Source organism: Hippocampus comes, unplaced genomic scaffold (genome assembly GCF_001891065.2).
Source record: "Hippocampus comes isolate QL1 unplaced genomic scaffold, H_comes_QL1_v1.1 scaffold7, whole genome shotgun sequence".
Taxonomy (NCBI): domain Eukaryota; kingdom Metazoa; phylum Chordata; class Actinopteri; order Syngnathiformes; family Syngnathidae; genus Hippocampus; species Hippocampus comes.
This window is the reverse complement of record NW_017842060.1, coordinates 874,527-886,776: the sequence shown is the minus strand read 5'-3', so window position 1 is coordinate 886,776 and position 12,250 is coordinate 874,527. Positions and strand designations below refer to the sequence as shown.

General features: G+C 47.2%; 1 protein-coding gene across 1 annotated transcript in view; it reads right to left on the bottom strand.

The window, feature by feature from the left end:
* Nucleotides 1-12,250, bottom strand: part of cacna1ib (calcium voltage-gated channel subunit alpha1 Ib) — a 103,389-nt gene that overhangs the window by 34,466 nt on the left and 56,673 nt on the right. The window contains exons 17-25 of the mRNA XM_019861719.1: nt 10,488-10,558; nt 9,990-10,339; nt 9,096-9,234; nt 6,240-6,363; nt 5,647-5,715; nt 2,282-2,460; nt 1,868-1,994; nt 1,382-1,507; nt 1,212-1,301 (exon numbers count right to left, since the gene is read on the bottom strand). Of these exons, the coding sequence (XP_019717278.1) occupies nt 1,212-1,301; nt 1,382-1,507; nt 1,868-1,994; nt 2,282-2,460; nt 5,647-5,715; nt 6,240-6,363; nt 9,096-9,234; nt 9,990-10,339; nt 10,488-10,558 (1,275 nt within the window). The remainder of the gene's footprint in view (nt 1-1,211; nt 1,302-1,381; nt 1,508-1,867; nt 1,995-2,281; nt 2,461-5,646; nt 5,716-6,239; nt 6,364-9,095; nt 9,235-9,989; nt 10,340-10,487; nt 10,559-12,250) is intronic.

Below are 12,250 nucleotides of genomic sequence, written 5' to 3'. Positions count from 1 at the left end.
CATCGCCTCTTCTTTTTTTTTTTTCCCTTCCCTGTGGCGGCCTGACGGAATCATCCGGAAGACAGGAGAAAGTCTCCCGGTCGTCGATTACTTAATGGCCTTGAAATGAAAGCAAGTGCAAGGGAAAATCTGTTCACGTCAACTGACTTTTTACACATCGAGCGTATGCGCCTGCGGGCAACACAATGTGCCGGGCAAAAAAACTAAACAAAAAAAAACAACAAAAAAAAAAACAGTCGACACTGGAGTTGAGGACACACAAAAAATAAAAATGAATGCGGTGAACAAATGCGTTTAACCTTTGGGCAAATTTAGAAAGACTTTGTCAAGTTCATTTGGATCCCACTTCTGAAACCGTCTGTTGTGACAGTAAGGTTGCACGTTGTACTCTCTAGCCTAGACAAACTTAAAGAGCTTTATAAACATTGAACTGTTTACAGTGTTCATTAGATCCCTTTTCTGACACCAAATGATGTGAGTCTGGGTCTGATCCTGCCGTGTATTTAGGAAGTGAGCCAACATATGCGGCAGTCCCGTGGATCCCACTTCTGACACCAACTGTCATGAGAATATGGCCGCATAGTGGAAAAGGTCTTCTGACTAACTTGATATCATATCCTGCACTCATATGCTTTTTGATATGACGATTGTCTTCTTGATTTCATTCAATGTTTAATTTGTCGTTCTTTCTTGTTATTTTAATTGTCTTCCCTTTGAGTGTTTTTGAAGTGCGATACAGATAAAATGGATGATTATGATAATCTTCGAGATCGTACTTCTGACATCACACAGGGCATATACGGATCCCGTCCTATTTGCTATGTTTGGATGGTTAAGACTTTCGGATCGCACTTCTGATGCCAAATGTGGTCGACAAGGTCTAAGGCGCTAGCTGGTATTACAAACACCAGGAGTGTCAAGATCCCACTTCTGACACCAACCGTGATGGAATATCTCATTCGATTGACTGAAATTCTTGTGTCGCTCAATAAAATAATTGTGAAATTTCCCGCCAAGTCCCACAAAGCTGACGTCCTGATTGTCAATCCTCTGAATCCCGCTTCTTCCTCCAAATAATGGAGTAAAACGGTTGTATCGTGGGGAAAAAATATATACGTGCAGCCAACTGCCTGTTTGGTCAATCTTTGGAGCCTACTTTTGACAGCAGCTATAGTGGCAAAATTTTCAATTCCTTGGCGGACGTGCGCTACCTGCTGGTCGATGCCCACCGCATCCAGTCCGTGATACATGATGTTCACCCAGCCGTCTTTGGAGGCCAGCACAAACAAGGACATCAGAGCCTTTGGGAGGTTCCGCAAAAAACAAAAACATATTAGGCTGAAGAAGTACTCAACAAATGGCTTCGGGGGCGCTTTGTTACCTGACCGAGATTGTCAAAGTTATATTTGTGATGCACCCATCGGTAGTTGGCGGCCAAGCAGTCGGACTTGTTGGTGATGTTCTTCACGTCGAGCCCGGCGCAGTAGTAGAACTTGCCTTTGAACAGCTGCGGCACGCGCACGCACGCACGCAGACACACACCAAAGTATCTCCATCAAGGCACTTGTTGCGATATGCCTTTCTGAAGGGCTTGCATAATTAGCACGCGATGCAACTCCACCGCACACATGAAACGAGTGTTGACAGGGCGAGTTGTTGACAGCCTGCTTTTCCCTCGTGAAGAAAATTGCCATTCACGAGTGGAGCTTGATCGCAATGCTGAGAATAATCGGAGGCTTTTGGCGGATGCCGCCGAAGAAAAGCAACTTCGCAGTGACGAAACGGAGATGTTTGTTAAGGTGTGCAACACCAAGGTTGAGGGTGTCTCCGAAGCCTACCACAAAATTTTTCACAGCATCCCCTTTACCTGAACGCCGAGAATACCAAAGATGATGAAGAAGGCACAGCAGATGAGGACAATATTGCCGATGGGCTTGAGGGAGGTGATGAGGGTCTCCACCACCAGTTTCAGACCCGGAGCTCTGCTGATGACCCTGCCAGAGCAAGGAAACCTTTGGTGAAAAACAGACACCCGGGAGGTTGTTGTCCCCCCCCCGCCCCATCACGCCCGCAACCAACCTGAGGGGTCGCAATGTCCGCAAGAGCCTGAGAACGCGGAGAACGCCGAGGATTTTGGCGCCACCCGCCATGGACACCACGATGTCGATGAGCGAGACAAAGACCAGGAAGCCGTCCAGAATGTTCCAGCTGCTCCGCAGGTAGGCCGTCTCGCCCAGGTACAGGCCCATGGACACCACCTGCGGTCACGCCCGCAACCAACCTGAGGGGTCGCAATGTCCGCAAGAGCCTGAGAACGCGGAGAACGCCGAGGATTTTGGCGCCACCCGCCATGGACACCACGATGTCGATGAGCGAGACAAAGACCAGGAAGCCGTCCAGAATGTTCCAGCTGCTCCGCAGGTAGGCCGTCTCGCCCAGGTACAGGCCCATGGACACCACCTGCGGAGATGAAAGGAGATGGGGAGACGATGAAGACCACACAGGGAGCACGGGGCGGTTTAGCCGCTCCGATGTTTTTGGGGTTTTGTTTGTTGCTCCTCGATGATGGACGCTGAGCAGCTCACCATTGTAGGAGTTGGAGAGACATGAAAGCGCAGCTTACCTCCTTCATGTGCAACACTTTTAGGTAAGGTGGCTTGTGGAGACGGGTTGTGAAATTCCAAATCTTCACAGATTACTGTTGCATAGCCGTCAAGTATAGCAAATTCAGATTTTGGAGTGGGTGTGAGTAGGAATTTATTTCCATACCGAGTCCCGCCTCCATCAGTGAAAATCCAGGAAGAATCGAGAGGGCAGAAGTTTGGTTTCTTGAACTTGTTCGACTGCCACATGCTAATTGACATACTCGTTTACGTTCATTCATCACTTATGTTTCCTCTCCATTTTGATTTGGAGACATTACGGACCAATTTGTTGTCGGCTAGCCGTTCCTCTACGGTCGGCAGTTCCCGATTTATGACTCTCCTCAAACTTTGTGACCACTGTTATTTCTGCTTTGCAGACTGTTGAACGGTCCACATGAAGAGATAAGCATTGGACCTCACCAATTTCCCTGCGGAACTCCACAGTTAATTGCTTTGACTTCTGACAAACGTCGAATCAGAACATTTTTTAAAAAGGGGCTTTCTGTTTTCAGTTTGTCAGACAACGTTCCAGGACTGCATCTGTACATTCCACTTGATTTAACAAAGATTTATGATCAATGATGTCAAGCTGCGTGGAAATCTTGTAGCACGCCTCTGGTCAATTTCTCGAGGCCTATCATCATCCATACGAGCGAGCGCCGTAGCGGTGCAACGCCGCTCCCTGTAGGTATGCTGAGAGTCTGTGCCCAGAAATGAAAAGTAAGACGATGTTTCGCTTAAAAGCAACTGGATCACAGATTTTACTCAGAGCAGTAGCAAACTTATCGCTCTGCTATTAGAGCCACGGAATGAAACAGTAGCCTTGGGTAGTGGAATAATCTTTGCTGCTTTCCCAGCCTGAGGACAGAGACATTTTTTTTTTTCTGAACTCAAGTTCAAAACATGGCAAACTGGAATAGCAATCAAGTTGGCTAAATTAGCTGCTTTGCCCTGAAATCTTCGTGACAACTTTTCCACCGGGCTAACTTTGGTAAACGAAAACTCAAGTTGTGCCTTTTTGTATTCGATGTATTTATCGGGGCGTCTTATTCATTTGGCTCATCACTGAAACGATGAGTTGGTGTGCTGCCGTTGCAGTTTTTTTTTTTGTGTGTGTTTTTTTTTGCCGAGCCTCCAACCCTGTCGCCGGTGCTCTATTATGGCGCACCTGCAGAATGGGATGTGGTGGCAACTTGGTGGCTGTGAAGCCTGCTCTCTACAGCACAGGTACACTGCATGTTGTTCCGGAGGCAGCGAAAAAAGGCGCAGTATTCTTTTCAAGCTGGCTTTCTTCCCGAGCTCATGCAGATCTTGTGACAAATCCATCAACATTTAGCTCACGCGACAAAAGGGGAGGAATAAGAATATCCTGGGAGAGGAATGCGGGCATCCCGGCGGGCGGGATGAAGACTGACAGGGGAAAACGTTCAGGGGAGGAGGGGGGGAAGAGGAGGTTGGAAGATAAAGGTGCTTGTGAGATGTTTCGGAGGGGCGCGCGCCACTTGACACCTGCCAACGTTTGCTTGCTAAAAAAACTGCCACGCGGGAACACGACGACGCTGCCTACTTTCTCGAGGGGAAACAAAGAGAATTGCGGAAAAGGACTAGTCATTCTGTCAGGAGGCGTTTCGGGGAAACGGCAGCCAAACTTTTATTTATTTATTTATTTATTTTATTATTTTTTTTTTTTTATGTGACTTCCATGTTAGATGGCAGGCGCCGCAACCACATGCTCTCGAACACCGAATGTGTATTGTGACAAGAGCTTGGTTCACCGACCACGGACACATTTTTGGCTTGTGGACGTGTGAAAACTTTTCACACTTCCCTCGAGCAGCTTTCTTTGCTTTTTTCCTCCGAGTGACGCGCAAAGAAAAAGGCAGGAGACCTTCATTTATTTCATCTCGATGAATTTCTCTCTTCAAAGGGAGGTAAACGCGGTCCCGCTGTTTCTAATTAGAAGTCCGCGTACAAGGTCGCACACATCAGTTTGCAGTTGGTGTGTGTGTGTGTGTGTTTGTACACACATGAGCTTAGCTTGGCTGGTCCAGATGTTGAAGCTGATGCAGTGGACCCAAGCTTGACAAAATAGGTAGAAAAAAATTGGATCGATAGGTCTGAAGATGGCAGAATGGTAAAAAGCTGGTTGGTAGGTAGAATGAAAAAAAACGCAAAGTCAGATCGGCTGGTCGGAACATAGGCAGGAAATATAAATTGGTAGAACGGACGAATAGGTTCCATATCCCAGAAACGTGCACGGTAGGTTTATTGAAGACTTGAAACCATCCCCTGATGTGAATGTGAGTCATTTATTGATTTTTTTTTTTTTTTGTCAATTTGTGCCGGCGATTGACAGGCCACCAGGTGAGGGTGGGTCGACCCAGCCTCTCGCCCAAAGACAGTTAGGATAGGCGCCAGTATGCCCGTGGCCCTCGTGAGATGCTGTTAAGAGACCGGATGGACAGGCATCTTGTTAAAAAAAAAAAAAAAAAAAAATTCAGCAGGCAGGAGGGGACATTCCTCGTAACTATTTGAGCAAACCTCGACCTCTTTTGTAAGTTAACAACAGCAGCTCGCCTCCTTGCCTTGTAAAAATGGAGGCGGCGTTGAAACAGAGCAACCTCAAAGGGGAAAATCTGAGAAATGTAAAAAATCACGCGCAGGGAAATATTAATCAAAAAGAAAAGAAAAAAAAACAGGGGAATGAACATATTAAGAACCTGGTAGAAACACGTGAACTCATCTCCCACGATGATGAACATCTTACTGCGAGCACCCACGAAACGAGGGCCTTTGCTAATTGGATGAAAAATGGATAATGCCAGACTTCCTGGACGTCGGCTTGGGAGATGAAAAGATTGTTTGCGTAGATGGGAGGCCCACCCGTACCGGGAGAAGCTAAAGACCTCTGATGAAATTGATTATCTCGCTAACTAATGGGCGGGCGTCGAGGAGAAAGGAGGAAAAAGACAGGAGACGGACCAGGAGGGTTCTTTCTTACCTTGAGGGTCATCTCGGCCACAAAGATGGCAGTAAACACATAGTTGGAAATGGTGAGGAGAAGCCTTTCCTGGAACACAGGATGGAAAAATAGGGAGGTGGGTAGCTAGGTAGGAAAGATAAGTCACGAGGACAGAGAGACACGGAAAGGAAATGTAGGTCGCATGTGAATGGAGTAGCGAGGGTACTGTCGCTAGGTTCATACAGTCATTTTTAAGATTTTTTTTCATCCTATAACCATCATGATGAGTACATATGTTGAGAGAAATTGAAACTTACTGAGGATTTCAGTGAGTATTTCAGTGGATAGCCACGTATGTCATGCCTTTTACTTCATGATAGTCCAACGGCCTCAAGAGGGCACCCGTGACTGGTATCGGCAGCATTTGGGAATACTCGATAGCTTGGAACAAGGCCAGTATCGGTCGGATGCACTCGCCAAAACCAGCTTTTCTTTCAGTGCGGCGTAGATAACAACAGATCGACATCCAGCGTGTGAGCGCAAAACATTGCCTCGACCGCCCTCACACCCCCAAGCACGCTACAGGCGTCCAAAGTAATCAAGTAATAGCCGATAGTAGTAAATCATGTTACCAGGCTGCCTTGGAGAATCCTGGGCCTCTCCAGAGCCACCGTGATGCAATTGAGGAAGATGAAAACCAGGACCACGTAGTCAAAGAGCTTGTGAGCAATGATGGACTGGCAGAGGGCCCGGAACCTGGCAGGGGAAAAACACAGGAGACCATGTAAGATTTGTTCTTTTAATAACGTCAAAGAAGGCATCCGGGGCAACATTCTAATCATGCGATCTTCTACTGGAACGTGAGGACGGGCGCAGTACGCTCTGCATATTTTTTTGCATCGCCCGTCAGCAGCTGCGTCTCAAAAGATGCTTTCATTTGCTTTCATTTCCATTTCATGTTCCGAAGCAAAAGAGTTAATTAGGCTGAAAAAAGACAATGAACGCCTCACAACTGACATTCAATGGTCTGAAAAAAGGCCACAGATACCGCCCAAAAATATTTTTTTAAACGGTGCCAAATTTTCTTGGCAAAGTATTTGTATTGCTTGACATCAGAATTGAACCACCGTACAGTATTTGCATTGCTGGTAAATGCGCTGTGCTGTCATTTGGCGGTACGTATCAAATTATTGTGGCACATCATAACTTGAGTAAATTATATCGCGGATCGCATATTCTCGCATCAAAATTGGGTGTTGTTGGGTTGCATGAATAACGCAAAAAGTTGGGTTATTTTCGAACCGACTGTTTATAGTGTATCGTAATTGCAGTCGTATTGCAACGGAAGCTAAACGTATTTCACGGGAGCTAATCTCATCATATCGCACAATTCTGGGGGAATCACCTTCCATCACCATTGGAGTAAAAGTGAAGCACTACAATTACGCCACAATGTGATGGTTGGAAGTCCAGTTTGGAAACGATACAGTGCCATCCGGTCCAAACCGTGGCTTCTTCGGCAGAGGCAAGAACCACAAAAGCACTTTTGGCCTCATCACGGATTCCTTCCCGAAGGCGAACCGCAGTGCAGGTGTGTTGCGAGATAGCGAGAGAGAGCGCCCACGCCTGTCAGGCCAGCCCTGGGTGACTTGGAAGCACTTTGAATAAAGTCAATCCCACATTGTGGTGCTGCACCCCCAGTGACAATTTACATGTGTCTATGCATGTTAAGCAGCTTGCCCCTCGCCTGGGGGAGGGTGCAGGAGGATTTCTGCGAAAGTCACTTCCAATGGTGTACAGTAACAGCAACTGCGTTTACATATTGGTGTAAAATGATCGGAGATCTTGTGGTATTGTTCACCATCTGGGCTATGGCAATCGCAATGTCATCGAATGGGAATTCTCAAAGGCTGCAATTTGGAGCACTGGATAATACGTACTTTTTTTCTCCCCAAAATGGATCCCAAATTGCGGGGTAGTATTATAAACGTGCAGCACAGTGCTCGACTGGGTAGCACGTCAGCCTCACAGCGCAGAGGTCTAGGGTTCGATTCCGGCTCCGACCATCCTGTGTGGGGTTTCCATGTTCTCCCTGTGGCTGCGTGGCTTTTCTCCGGGTACTCCAGTTTCCTCCCACATTCCAAAAACACGCATGGCAGGTTGAATTGCCCCCAGGTGTGATTGTGAGTGCCAATGGTTGTTTGTCTATGTGATTCCAGGGTGTACCCGGCCACAGTTCAGGGTGTACAATGCCTACTGCCCAAAGACAGCCGGGATACACTCCAGCCCATCCACGACACTCATGAGGAAAAAGGGCATTTTAAAACAGAGGGATGGATATGAACGTGCGAATATGACATTTTTCACCTTGTTTCGACCATGCCTCGACACGACCGAGGCACCATAGCAGGAATAGTTCGTGCCCTGCATCACACCGACAATTTGGTAAGAAGGCCAACTTCAAAATAAACATTCTCCAACCGAATAATTGGCAGATATCAATGCCTATGGACACTTTTTTTTTAAAATGGTTCCAGGGAGGGTGTCTTAAAAACGACTTCATTACGCTCACGCTGTATTCTACGGCGCCTGCTGCCAGCTGCCAGCAGTTCATTAGACGTCAATGAAATACTCAAATGTGCTGTTTTAGACGGCAAAATCACTGCTGCGCTTGTGACGTCATTTCAGTACTTAGCTTGGTAGGTTGATGACAACCCATCAACAGCAACACTCTAACAGCCGGAGCTGACGTTCCCTCCGATGTCGCTTCATTTGTTTGCTGTAACGCTTCTCATGTAAGCACGACAACTGACAAACATGCTATAAAACTCTGCAAATATTACAAACACGCACACACACACACACACACACACACACACACACACACACACACACACACACACACACGCACACACACACACACACACACACTGCTTGACAGATGGCACCTGCCAGCAAGCCAAAACACAGCTCAGTCCCCCTCCACCCCAGCTTTGCTTAAGTGGCCATCACGCCATTCCTTCGGGGGAGGGGAGGGGTGGGGTGGGGCGTTCCCAGCAGCGGGGAAAAACAAAAGCGCAGACGATCTCGGGAGTCAATATCAGTCTGTGGAGGGGAACAAATTCTTCAGACGGCGCGCCGGAGGGCTTTCGACGAGCCATTTGTGCGGGCGGGAGAGAGCGCCACATCGCTTATTGTCGAGATCAAGTCGCTTGTCAAGGCCTGCGTTCCTCCGTTCACTTTCAACACGTCTGAAAAGTGTATTGACTATTTTTTTTTCACCAATTAATTTCCAATGAATGATCCAATGATCATTCATGTGCTTTAACGGCTTACAAATTGCACTTTATTTTAAAGTCAATGGCCAAAAGTACTCGATCAACAGCGCACCAACGTGCCGATTTGTACGTACTAGAGACCAAAAAAAAAAAACACCCAAAAAAAAGAGCTCAACGATCATAGAAAGTAACAGCCAAAGGCTCACTGACTTGTTGTGCGGGGAGAAGAGGTAGACGGACCAGTCCTCTCGGCTCTCGCACCAGTCAGGCTTGTACACCTCAATCATTTTCTGCACGCGGAAACAAACGCTCTGCGCGGAAGAAAAAGAAGAAGAAGAAAGGTTGAGTGCTTCCAGTTAAAAAAATTGACTTTGTGAAGAGATGTGGAGAGTACTGAGGTGGATTAATGATCTAATAAACTCGAAGTGGCCTGAGGAGGTTTCCAGCATTTTTAGCATGACGGGGTCGACTTCCTTGTGCTGTACTTTAGCATTCTCATTATAGTTTAAAAAAAAAAAAAAAAACAAACAAAACACCTTGTTTGTTTGGGGTTTTTTTTTGAGTTCAAGTAGGGTTTCCAGCTCATGCTGCAAGTTGAGCGCAACTAAATGTGTGCCTGAACACGCCGCAAGAACCTCCTCCGCACCACGGGCCTCCTTTCAAAGTCGGCCTCACGCAAACCCCAAATTACGTCCTCCCAAAAATAAAATCTGGCACCGAGATGGGCCGACTTGTATCGCCTTCCTGCGCTGTGCGACTTTGTCACAAGTTTACATTTGGGAGCCAATTGCAGCCGTGTTGTTTAATCTGGCCGCGGCCGATGGAGGTTGTCACTTCTTTAATGTCGTCGTTCCTGCTTCACTCAACGACTGCGGCTCCCTCCGGCGCCTTTGCGTCATATTCGTACGGCGGCTGGATGAATGGAACTTTTTTATTTTTCCCTCTTCTACAGTGCAATGATGCCATCTTTAACCTGGCCCAAATGTGTATTTTAAAAAAATCAAATGTGGCCCCGGAGCAACAAAAGTTGCTAAAAAACAAACCAAAAAAACAACATTCCACGGTCCTTTTTGTTTTCTTTGTCCTTCCAGATCGTACGGCCACTTGCTCTGTGCGCATTATCGACAAAGCGCAAAATTGTCAAGGTCACTCTGCCGCCCACGTGGGCGCTGAGGGGGGGCGGCCAGCCCCCCTGCCCCGCTGCCCGGAAAAGCTCCGGGAGCTCCAGCGATAGGGCCCGGCGATCCCTCCCGGAGAGCAGGAGCCCGGCTGCGGGAGGGCCGTGAGGGTTTGGAGGACGGTGGGCCTGCGGGGGCCGGGAGAGGAGGGACTCCTGCTCGGCAGGTTGAGGGTACGAGTAAGGGGTGCGGCTGCTGTGTACGCGGAGGCTACCGCCCACCGGAGGGGCCCCGCCGAAGCCGTAGTTCCTGCGGCCCAGGCTGTTGGAGCTGGACCTTGAAATGAAGTGAGAATCAACTGGGGGACTATTGACGGCATGATCTTTTATTACGCTTTTCATTTGCGGGGTTAAAAGCGCCGGCAATCATGAGGTCGTTTTCAAATTAATCATGGAAAACGGTCCAGCTAATTGTTGTTTCTTACCTGCGGCTCCAAGCAGAATGAGGGTGGAACGGGCGCCCCCAGTTGTGGTAGTTGGAACTGCGGCCATGTCGCTAAAATAGGACACAGCGTCGCGATGAAATTCCACACTGGTCGAGATAAGTCAAGATTTTATCATGACGCGTTTACACTGCTACCGAATGTGCAATCCAGATCAGATCCGGATCAAGTTTTTCTTAGACGTAAATGGTGATGAAAGTTCACACTGGTCTCGATTTTTTTTTTCTTTCAGGATTTTAAAAGAGGGCGTTTATACTGCTACCGAATGTGCAAGTTTTCTTCGACATGAAAGCCTTATCAACATGATTTCTAATTGGATTGGAAATCATTTCAACCTTAGGAAAAGGAACGTTGCACGTTTTTCTCTTTCTTTGGCTTTTGACTGGACAGTTTTTATTCTTTTCCTGAGCAAGGGCTCTTCAGCAGGCTTGTGTCGATGTTATGCGCCACGGTCATGCTACCGCATGACTACGCTTTGCTGTGCCTGTGCCTGCTGGGACCCGTGTCCTCCGAAAGGCACCTCAGATCAGACACCACTGCTGACACGGGCACTTTCAAGTTCTGGATCTTTTTTTTTTTTTTCCTTCCCAGGTTAAGTGTGTCACTCCGTGGTCATCAGAGAAGATTTCCAATACTCAGCAGGATAATTCGCCAGGAAATGAGGCCTGCTATCGCGGGTCAATTATTTCTGAATAAAGAAGGAAAATACAAAGTTGCCATTTCAAATGAGGTTGCCCTCGGCGCTGCGCCTTTTAAAATGCAAAAGCCCTGCAAGTGGCATCCCTATTTTATGTTTTTCTTCAGAAGACAAGGCAGGCCGTGTTTGTCTCGGCGTGTCTAATCCTCTCAGCATGATGGACCTAATTATACGTTTTAGCCTTCGCCAAGACGCGATCCTGAGCCGCCACCGTACGGCGGAAGGAGCAAATAATGCCATGTCGCTGTCGCTATGGAAACAGTAATGAAGTGTGCCACAAGGGAAGTTAAGTCCCGTGCGAGTTAGAGTGTGCTTTAGGCCCCGCAAATTGCCGTCAGGATAATTTGTTCCACACTCTACGCCACAGGCCACAGGCGACGACTCATACGACAACGAAAACTCGATGCTTTGCTTTTTAAATTTCTCGCTGGAAAAGTTTCCTATTTTTAGTCATCGGATTGAGATACATAGATGTAAAGCTTTGCTCAACCGTTGCTGTCTTTAGTAAACATAATGTGGTAATAGTAGTAATTCAGTCAGGCAGACGGTTCATTTTTTTTTGTTTCCATGAAATGAGCAGATCGAGGAGCGTTGCCTCATACCCCCAAAATATTTCTCCCCCCTCCCGCCTCACTACTCTGTCAATATGAGATGATAAAGTGAGCCTCTACATGCGGGACCATATTTATTTTTGTAAACGTTTTTTTTTTGGTGCACCTCAGTCGACATCGTGCTTTGTGCGGGTGCGTGGCACATTTTTTTTGTAGTGTTCGTTTCTATAGATGAGACTTAACAAAAAAATCTCAGTTGGGACATTACACTGAAGTGTGAGTTGTGAGTTGTTAAGAAACGTAGATGTTAGCAATCCGAGCACTTGCCTGAAAATTGCTTGGTTAATCTGGCCATGCCATTTGAATTTTAGCAAAAAAAGTGAGATATTGTTTCGCACCTGTGTTGAGGGCACAGACTCACGCACACGCACTCATATGATCACACAAATGCCGTTCCACGACATACCGATGCCTTCGTTGGCTTGCTCAACCAATCT